Genomic DNA, 11,356 nt, shown 5'->3' with positions numbered 1-11,356 from the left:
ATCTATATATATAATCTTAGCAAATTCAATAGGGACCTCACACGGTCGTGCTCGGGCCCTAAATATATATATATATAATCTTAGCAAATTCAATAGGGACCTCACACGGTTGTGCTCGGGCCCTAAATATATAATCTTAGCAATTTCAATAGGGACCTCACACGGTCGTGCTCGGGCCCTAATAATCTTAGCAAATTCAATAGGGACCTCACACGGTCGTGCTCGGGCCCTAAATATAATCTTAGCAAATTCAATAGGGACCTCACACGGTCGTGCTCGGGCCCTAAAAACTACAGGGGATGAAGAAAAGAAGGTCAAACGCAACAACATTGTGATTCCATACGTGTCTGGAGTATCAACATCCCTGTGTTTTTTAAACCAAGAACACACTAAGACAGACGCTGCTACACCCCAAAGACCGCACACCCAAACACAAGAAAAGCAATCTAGTGTATGCGGTCCAATGCAGTGAGGAATGCACACACATGCAAACAACCACAACACAAACGCATGGCTCAACACAGAAGGGCCAACTCCTCAGGTCAAGACTCCGTAGTCTACTTACATCTGAAGGATAGAGGACATTGATTTGAGGACCCCCAGGTGCACATTTTAGACAGAGAAGATGGATGGTTTGAAAGAGGTGTCAAGGAAGCCATCTACACCCGAGTTGAGAAGCCGTCATTGAACAGGGGAGGGGGTCTACGCGACCACTTATCCCCCACTTACAATGCGGTCCTTTCATCACTTCCCAGGAAACAACAAACGTAACCTATTGGCCTCAGGTGAAGATGCCAACGATGGTCGTTCAGTCTTGGCCATGGCTAGTCCTAACAACCATAATGACTGTCGTTACAACAGCCAGGAACACTAACGAACCAGCGGTATCGATGATCCTGGCAAACGACCCCACTGAGGTTAAATAGCTGAGTTTCCCTAACAGTCAGTCAGAACTGAAGAAGTCCCTTGGATGAGGGACGAAACGTCTTCCAGTATCTTCAACCAAGACCAGTTGCCTGTCCGTTGGATAACTTCTTATTTAGTACGCATTCATTTTAAAGACAGAAGTAGGCTAAACGTCGCTACATTTTGATGACACATGCTTGGAAATTGTTTTTTTTCTGCACACACACACCCTTACCTGTGTCACCCCAGCCGGTAATGTGACAGTTGCTGGCTTGTTTGAGCACTCTCTCTTTCCTCATGGGCAGACAAGCGGGAAGAACATGACGGTTGAATGACACACACTCTCCCGGCATCTGGCCCACTGCCCCAGGTGACAGACGAACCAAGGCCAGGTCGTAATCATTGGTATGGAAGTGATAGCCTGGGTGGAGGACAATCTGATCAACGCCGTACTCCTCTTCATACTCCTCAGGGACGAGGGAGTGGTAGTCGCCCACTCTAACTTTGTACTGCTTGGTGCTGTTTCCATACCTGCAGAGAGGGATGGGTCGAGAACAGGCCATTAGAGAAAGACAGTGTGTGTGTGTGTGTGTGTGTGTGTGCGTGTGTGAGAGAGAGAGAGAGAGAGAGAGCAATACCACTGGTGATACAGAAACCATGAGCAACAAAATTATGAGCTCTGGCGGGGTTTACCTCAGTAATACTTCATCTAGAGTAGTAAACTTATGTTATACTGAGCACACTTGCCTGTACTACTGAATATGTGTAGTGGAATAGGTTTCAAGTTTTTTTTGTCTAAATATTTAAATGTAGCCTAAGCCATTCTAATCCAATACACATCTTTTTGTCCAATTCTGCGCATATCTCCTGCTCTTAAAATAAATCAGGTGTTTGTACTCAGCCCTGGCTCTGTAAATGGGAAACAAACAAAGTGATTCGGATCGAGCCACACTGTTCCAGCCATGATTTGTGTCAGTTAACGTTAACTTACTTGACCACAGACATTCAGCTTACTTCCTAGTTCACCAAGACATGCTGTTGTTGTGTTGTTAGCAATAGTAGCAGGAGAGCTGTGAGTAGGAGCTGGTGTGCTGGCTCTGGGAAACATTCTCATCCTCTCTGCATTATAGCTTCACAGCAGCATCTGTAGCGACAGTTTGCTAACCCACAACCAACTAACATTACATTATATACGACATAATACTAAAGTTGTTGGCTCTATATCATGGCATTGGTATTGGTTTTTTATATGCTCAGTTAGATAGTTCTAAAAGCGTTTCTTAGGTAACTTATCAGCTATGGTTTCTCTTCTTCTTTGTACCTCCCATCCTTCTTTAATGCAACATTGTTGTAGTGCTTTCATACATTCTATCTGTTCAATATAAATCATGACTAAGAAAGGGTTGCACACTTATTGCACTACTTCTAGGGGCTAAACAAATGAAAACTTGGGAAAGAGAATGAGTTAAGGCAAGAATGATAACAATTAATCTGTCACTGAGTCTGTGTGTTTATGCTTTATTCTGACTCATAGGTTGACATAATGAAGCATTTATTTCATGCTTGCCATTTCCTTGTTGGAGAGGTTTGGCCTTTTTGAAATAGAGTGGGACTGAAGGAGAAGAGAGGAGTGGGGTAAGTCTGGGAAAAAGACAGAACCAAAGTTAGACGGAGGGAGGGAAGAGAAGGAAGAGGAGAGGAGTAAAAGAAGGAGGCCTTTCGATAGAGCCAAATCTCTGTGTCCAGTTACCACTTGTAGTATGCTTCCGGAAAGATCTCCTGACCCTGGGGATGCCACAATGTTCCTGGCAAAGCGGAGACACTGCTGACCAGTCATCCATGTACAGTACAAGGCCATCTACGCATTCCCACACACAGGCACACATTCTTTGGCAAACATTTTTAAGGTAGACTGACTTTATCTGAGCTTATGAAGACTGGTAAAACAGGCCTGAACTTGTGCTAAAGCCAAAATCTCTGGTTTAGAATGTGAATGTGACACCTAAGTTAACTTTCACCCATTGTTGTTCCTAAAAACAGTAACATCTGCTGGTGTTGTGTTACTGTTGGCAAGCTCTCAGCTGTACAGCTACAAGGTAGAAATAGGTTTAATATGTTGACAGCTTGTGACCACTGACCTGAGGTCAATTTTTATGAACCTACGAATCGGTAATGGCAATATAAGGAACAAGGTAATATGTTCGTGTTAATTACATTTGGTAGTTGTACCTTAATATGTCATTATAAAATCATCTGTGCTTCTGTGCAAATTATTATATTATATTAGTGGGTATGCAAACATGTTGATGTATTTTCTGTGATTTGTGTGACTACATGAGTGTATTTGTTTGTTTGTTGCTGTTTTTGTATGCTTGTGTGTATATGTGTGTGTGTTTGTGTGAATGGGTGTACGAAAGGTGACACTGTAAAGTCGGAAGTCCGTATCTTGGCCTGCGTGTTCCGGCTTGCATGCAGCAAATTTCTTTTCAAAGCTGTCACAGCAGAAGCTTGGATCACTGAAAGGCGGGTATGTGATCAGGGCAGGCAAGATAAGCATTTTGTAGAGTCTGACCTTTCTTGTCTGCTTGTGATAACATGTTGCAACAAATATCCTATAGGTAAAATAAAATATTTCCTATTTGGTATTTAAGTGTGCACTTACAGTAGCTTTGGAGAAACAATAAATATTTATCAGAAATAAACTGTTATGCTAGTAAATTGTTGTGCTGTAAATTTAGCGCCAATCTGCAGCAGTCAGCAGAATGTCACTACTGTAAAAAACGTCATCAGTCTGGCTCTGATAGATGAATCCCACAAGCTACTATCAATCATCAAAACCCATTCAATATAACATGCAAAGCCTGAGTCAGTAGGTAAGTGAGCACCGAGGTAATTAAGTACAAACATACTACATAATGACTTTGCTTGGATAAAGCCTGTCATTTGTTTTCTCTTGCACAAGCAAACCATGACACAAAAAAACAAGAAGAATCTGATAAAGACATATTTGAGAATAACTGTTTTGGCTGCTATAGTGCCTATTGTACAGTTTTAAATGACTTGTTAGTAGAGAGTCAGAGTAAAATGTATAATTTCAGTCTGCAATTACACTGGTGGTCAATTAATCACATTGTTTGCATTGATCAGTCCTAGAAGTCCTGATGGCTACATCCCAAGACGTCTTAATATGCAGCACAGTACAGCCGTGTGTTTCCTGTGGGTGTCATTTAAAAGATTAGGATGGAAGAGTCACATCGCAGAGTAGAGTTTCCTGTATTAGGAGTACAACTCCGGCAGTGGAAAGGGCCTGGGAATGGCTAGAGAAATGGCGCTGGAAAGGATTTAGTGAATGAACCACTTCCTCTCTTTAATGTGGAAACATCAGGATTTATAGTGGTGGAGCTGCTGGAGCCTGTAAAGAGTGTAAAGAGTTAAAATTTGTCTCTCTCTGTTCAATTCATTTTATTTTATTTTTATGCACAACTCTTTTCGCTGGCGTCTCTGCTGTATGCATTAGGTGATGAATTTGAAGTTGGTGGTCCCAGATGAAGTAACTCTGGTAAACCACCACTGATACCCCCTCACATTGTCGCGGTTTTCATGCCTCTGTCGGACTTGAAAATACTGAGGAAGTAAATATGTAGTGTAGCTCGGCTGGTGCTCAAACCACAAGCAAAGGAAAATGTATGCAAAAATACAGCCACATTTTCATGAATAAAGATAACTTAGATTAACTCCAAAATATGCATGAAACTAAAAACACAATGTAAAAGGTAGCTGTGTTTGTGTATGTATTTAGGAACTAAATTATTGCATATTTTAATTGTATATTTATTTCTAACTTTATGGTTTCTAGAGTTTCTTGGTTGCATGTTTTTAGAGTGCATTTTAGTTATCAGTGTTATCAGAATGCCGCTTGTTTGCCTTGCATTTAATGTGGAAAGTGATTGCCATTCACCCACATGCAGAATGCAACCACGCTTAATTAACAATTTATCAGACTCTCAACCAATCACGCACAGTAGCCAGTCCTTCATTCATGTTTTGAATAGAGATTGTGGGGACACCAGGCAGGGGTGTACCTCCTGCAAAGCCTGTGGCGGACGCTGACACGAGAAAACACCAACCGACCAGCGTTGTGGACACGAGGACAACTGCAGTGGCCAGGATAGTGTAAATAAATAGTTTGGTAGCACTTTCTATGAAGGTCATCGCTATAATGACTTTAGTATAATGACATTATAATAATTGTTACACTTGCTTACAAACATGCATTAGGTGCTAAAGCAAAGGTCATAAGGCATTATAATGTTGAGCTGCAATAACCGTGAAATAAAGGAAAACATTAAACAATTGAAAGAAAATGAAACCCTTCTACCATTTGCCTTCTAAATCTGGTTTGTTATAGTTCAGGCAGTTTAGACCCTACAAACGTTCATTAGTATAAAAATTTGCAATGCCTGTGCCTTTTTTAAAAACACTTGGATTTTCTTTGATGTGAATTACTGGATTCTTTGAATTGCTGGACTTCTGGTTATACTTTTGTTTTCTATTTTGTATAATCAATAATTATAAATTGTTGAAATGCATCAGCACAGTGACTAGTGTGTATTTATAACTAGGCAGAGTCAGTGGAATGCACTACGGATTCTTGGCCCACAGTGGTATTAACTGGTATTACATTAGTTATAAAACATTAAATCAAAATCTCATAATACATTATAAACTTTGCTATAGCGCCTAATGCATGTTTGTAAGTGAGAATAACTATTGTTTTGTTTTGGCCTGGGATCCCATACTGAGCCTGCTGTAGGAGCTGAACTGGCTTAAATTTCTTTTTCACATAGCCTTTTAAACTGTGACACATCTTTATTGATGTCATGTCGGCGTGTGTGACTGACCTCTTGAAGCAGTGTGCCGAGGTGAGGACCCAGCAAGTGTCAATAAGAGTCGCTCCACACACCAACCTTCCATCTCCTCGGGATCCTCGCAAACGAATCGCAGCCTGCCATGGCCAGCCACCCCTGCACACATGAACACACAGCCAAGCACGCACATAAACACACACACATACACACACACACGTAAACACACAAACAATTATAAAAGTGTGCAAATTACGTGCAGACAGAGAATCCATACGGCATTAAAAATAACAAGAGAAAACTGAGTCCTGTTCAGATGCTAAAAAATGCATTGTCATTTTACCATACCAGAAAGTCAGCACATGTGGTTATTGTACCTTGATTCATAACAGAGCCTGAGACAGGTAGCCAACATAGCAACCCACATATTTTAATCAAATATGATTTATGTGCTTTCTTTTGAGGATGCTAAACATTAGCATACCGAGCAAAATGAGTGTAGCTATGCAAAGTGTAAACATGTACACACACACACACACACACACACACATACACACACACACACAAACACACAAATACTCAGTATGAGCAACATCCTTTAGTGTCACATCTACCCATAAATATGGCCTCACACATTTGGTTGCATACAAATAAACTCTGTTTATCCCAACCTCATTCTGCCTCTCTATCACACACACACATAGACACACACATAGAGCAAAACAAAATCATAACCACTGGATTTTCTTGTTTAATTGAAGAGGGTTCTTCTGTGTTAACCGCATGCCTGTTTCTCATAAATGTAGCCTAATTCATTCTAGGTGACACACCCATAATAAATACATTCTTACTTGCATAATTACATTTACCCACATACGTAAAGAGTACAATGTTCATGTTTGGAAGTACACACAGTTGAATATTTCTTTGTCTGTAGTTTCAGATTAGCTGAATGAGCTTGAATATATGCCCTATATTCTTTATATTCTTTATTATATATGTCTTTGGCAGGCATTCTCCGTGCTTTCATTGATACCGCCTGTCCCTTTCAGCTTACCTCAGAGAGTTTTCTCCTCCTATGATTCGGCGCTGGCGAGTGTGTTTAAGACGCAGACCACAAACTGAGTTGACAGGGTCTGACAGAGACAAAAGACAAAAAAACACTGAATGTGTATATGTGAGAGTGTGTGGGAGGGTGATGATTGTTAAACCATTCATTTAGGCTCAGATTTTGCTCTTGTTAAATATTTAGATGGATTGAAAAAATAACAATGTTTGAAAGTCATCGTTTACTTCTACATGAATATGAACCTGAAATAAAGTAAATTAAATAAATGACATATCATTTTCATCTGTGTCTACGTGTATGTGATGTTTATCATACCGAAGAGACAAAACACTCTCCTGAACTGGTTTGACGTAATGGCATGTGTGCAGATAATGGATAGCATTGAGTGAGTCTGCCCCGATGTGTGACAGACAGGGTGAAACAATAACATCACTCTCTCCATTTTACCATCTGGATATATACACACACTGAAGTCCTTCCTGCTTTCCTCTCAGAATCTTACCTCCCGACTTTTTCTGTAGTCATTTGTTTCTCATTAGGTTTTCAGTGTAAATGACATATTTTAAATTTTTGCTAAACACACTACAGTCTCCGATGCGCCAAATAAATCACAGGCATTCCATTTTTTTCCAGAGCAACATTAAGTAAAAAGCACACAAAAAAACAGACCTGACTAACCTTTGACCTCATTGTAGCTGGGCTGTGATTCACCATAGTCACAGATGACCCCAGCGTCCTCACTATGGCGACAGTTGTGTGTGCCGGGTGCCTGTTTGATGCAGTCTACCAATGAACGCTCCTCACCGCTGCACTTCACATTGTCCACGTGGATGGGCCCTGTCCCTTCTCCGAAGTATGCCATCACACGGGCCTTCGCCACGCCACTGGGGAGGATGGACACGACACAGAGCACATTTGCTTTCTAAAATTATTAGAATTATAAAACACATATTAAAATGGAGAACTGTCAAAAACTGTCAAGAAAGTAGTTCATATTGAGGCAGATGATAAACTGAGCTGATATGATCAAGTAAGGTTGATTAAAAAAGGAGTTTTTCAAAACAGAGGTCAGTGTTAAAGCATCAAAAATCATAAAGAAATAATTTACCAAACAGAAATAATGTCAACAAAAAGCAAAACATCAGATGAGAAAGTGAGTCCTTTAAAAAAAAGATTCAGATGAATTAGATGATCTAATAGTAAAAGGAAAACTCTTCCAAACTTTTGGGATCCTTTTGGGACATCAAATTCTCTGCCCCCCTTCATTTTAAGCTAAGCCCTGGGAACTTCTAGTAGACAATTCAAAAATGTGGGGCTTTTCCTTGAGGTAATAACTAACATTTTATATCGAATTCTAAACTCCACTGGCGGGAAATGGGGAGAAGCCAACACTGGAGTAATTTGCTCCTTGCACAGTATTTTGAACCATTTGCAGATGAGCTGTAACACCTGTCAGAACTTGAAATGTTTGTTTTGTGTAATAGTCTACTGCTATTTTGAATGCGTAGGCCAGATTTAATTAGATCTTTGTGTTATGTTGGGTTGTAACATGTTGATTTACTTAAAACATCTTTGATCAAGTGATTTAAACTCTATTTTTTTACTATGCATTTCTATTCACAATCTGATAACAACACTACTTGTATCATTATCGCACCCCTGACTTTCATTAGCAAGCAGCTAACACACAGATGTCTGTAGGCTGTGGTTGTGTATGTGTGCCTGTATAGGCTGTAGCTGTGATTTTAATTAAGATTGATGGGAAACTGACTGAGAGGGTCTCATGTTGCGTCCCTGGGGTTTGGTAGGTGGCAGCTCTTGTATCCCCCACTCATCCAAAGGGAATCTCGTGTCTCTTATTGAGACATGTAGCATTGTGTCTGTGTCTCCAATAGCTCCCTGAGCGGTACTTTGGAAGCAAAGGGTGAACCTCGTCACTTGGAACTAAGCCTAGAGACTGACATCAGGCCTGCTGGATGTTTTTCTGTGGCAACACACAGTAACATCAGTCAAAAATGTAACACAATCTGCTTTGGAAAGCCAAGTGCTTTCTCAGACATCCAGACATCATATTTCATGAACAGTCCATTTGACATACATGATCTTTAAAATTTTGCATAAGCATTTTTCAAATGGTATTTTTGTTAGACTTTCTGGTTTAAATACTGCATGGGAGGATGGGGAAACAAATGCAGGCAAGGTGACTTGATCATGAGCTGCAGGAACTTATTGCAGTTTTGACAGACTTCAAACAAGTCCTCAACCCATGCAAAACCTCTTACTGTTCTATTCTTGTCACATGGTAACACATCCACAGTGTGACTTTAAAGGCAGACCCTATTTCCCCCGCTCCACATCATTTATATTGTGTTTTTATGTCTTTATTATTGTTATTTGGTTGTTTATGCTTGCCTTTGAATATGTTTTCAATTCGTTCTTAAGTGTATGTAAAGCACTTTGAAACTGCCTCATTGTATATGACATTGTGCTTTATAAATACATTTGCTTTTTGCCACATTTGCTAGTGATGCAGTGTGACAGATATATAAAATAAATGGTTGGAGCTGTAGTAGCATGAAGTAGCAGTGCAAGCATGATTCAGTACAATTCAATTCAATCAAATTTTATTTATATAGCACCAATTCTAATCAGAAGTTATCTCAATGCACTTCTCATACAGCAAGTCTAAACCATACTCAAAGGCTTCATTTATACCACTAGCAAATTAAGTTGTTGCCAAATTATGCTGGCAAACCTTTGCCGTGTGTGTAAGTTGTCCAGTACCATATAGGTCCTAATTCAGGGTGACTCTTGGTCAATCTGTTAACTGTGTGTCTGCGTACGTTTTGTTATCACCCCCAGAGCATCCTCTAACCCTTGGGGACCTGCTGTGTATGTAATGACCTTTCACCACACCCTGTGCAGAATGATGATCCTAACATGGCTTTTACACCCCTCCAACACGCTTCCCCTCTCTTTCACTCATGCTTATGCGCTCCAGATGTGGCTTTTATCTACACGCAGATGTGTCACAGAAAATTGGGTGGCTATGGGATGACTAGTATCCCTTGCTGAGGAGTGAGAGAAAACGAAGACAGTTTGTTACAGTTTTCCCTTGCCATCCCATTGCCATTGTTTTGGAAAACAGGACGGTGTCTCAGAGGGAAGAGATAATGGGACACAGAGAGGATGAGATGAGGTAATTTGCTTCGCCTCAACATATCTGTCACAGTGAATGTGTCATTTGCACAATTGGCCTGCCCTTTAATTGGATGTTTATCTTGGCTCTGCAAAAGACTACAGCTAAGATCACTAATTAAAGCAGCTGACAACACACCAGAGGCACACAAGATGTGCTCAAAAACTTGAATGCAGAATTTGGAATGAAATATAGTAATTTTAAATGATTTAGAGCATACTGTAGTTTTTCCATCTTAGGTTTGCTTAAAACTCCAGACATGAGTGATGACGTGCAAAATGAAAACAGCAGGGCTGAAAGATGAAAGACAGACACAGAAAGTGAGAGCGAGTGTAAGACAGATGACAAGTCTAAGAAGCGGTGACTGATTTTGCAACCAGAGTAGGCAGTCTGGATTCACTTATGTCAGTGTAATGTATAGAGTGATCATATTGCAATGCCACAGTTCACATGCTTTTCTCCAACATTTTACCTCTCTTCCAACATCCCGACCATGACTGAAAATGTGAAAAATGAAAAATATGGTAAAAATGAGGAGGACAAGAAGAAAGATCTGACAGTAATGGATGGTATGAGGTGTGTGGATGAGAAAAAAGAGCCGAAGCACTCTTTTCAGCACTCTATTTGGAAGTGTCCTGATGCACACGCACAGTACATACATAACTTGGGCTTGACGATGGATGGATGGTAGTTTTCATGTTACCCACAAACACAAGGCTATCGAAGGGGCTACTGTGACACAAGTACACATACAGACATACCTGTATCCCAACTGTCGACACACCACCTCAGCGTCACGATCACTCCATCCATCATCACAAACCGTCCCCCATTGTCCAGAAAAATAGAGCTCCACCCGGCCTTCCCTCGGGCTCTCTCCTCCCACAAGCCTTACTGGCACTCCTGAACATCACACACACAAACACAATTTAGGCCAACCGCAAAAACCCCAGAGTGTAGAAATCCTCAAAGTCACTAAACACACATCCCCTAAAAAACCTGATCTCCCAGTCTAAAATGTCCAGTGAATGGGGCATGTGCACGCTTGTTCCCTACAAAGGAAGTAGCTTGAACACCTGTCTGCTTTCATGCACGTTACCACTTGTGTGTCCTGAGGGGGAAATTGTTAAGACTTCTGTCACTATGATGAAAGATCATTTCTTCTATTTTCATTGCCTCTCTGTTTTTCACAAACTCCCTCTCTTGTTTCTTTCTCCCTCAAATGGTATTCACTCACACTGTTAATCGAAACAGTCTGGGCTTTAGGTTTAAACAATCCATCACCCCCCCCCCCCCCCCCCCCCCCCCCCCCCCCCC

The 11,356-nt window shown here is 40.8% G+C and overlaps 1 protein-coding gene across 1 annotated transcript in view; it reads right to left on the bottom strand.

The window, feature by feature from the left end:
• prss12 (serine protease 12) overlaps positions 1–11,356 on the bottom strand; it is a 25,857-nt gene that overhangs the window by 5,045 nt on the left and 9,456 nt on the right. The window contains exons 8-12 of the mRNA XM_046047547.1: positions 10,801–10,942; positions 7,519–7,724; positions 6,829–6,907; positions 5,808–5,930; positions 1,142–1,437 (exon numbers count right to left, since the gene is read on the bottom strand). Coding sequence (XP_045903503.1) covers positions 1,142–1,437; positions 5,808–5,930; positions 6,829–6,907; positions 7,519–7,724; positions 10,801–10,942 — 846 coding nt within the window. The remainder of the gene's footprint in view (positions 1–1,141; positions 1,438–5,807; positions 5,931–6,828; positions 6,908–7,518; positions 7,725–10,800; positions 10,943–11,356) is intronic.

Source organism: Micropterus dolomieu, linkage group LG04, assembly GCF_021292245.1.
Source record: "Micropterus dolomieu isolate WLL.071019.BEF.003 ecotype Adirondacks linkage group LG04, ASM2129224v1, whole genome shotgun sequence".
Classification (NCBI taxonomy): domain Eukaryota; kingdom Metazoa; phylum Chordata; class Actinopteri; order Centrarchiformes; family Centrarchidae; genus Micropterus; species Micropterus dolomieu.
This window is presented reverse-complemented; position numbering and strand designations above follow the sequence as displayed.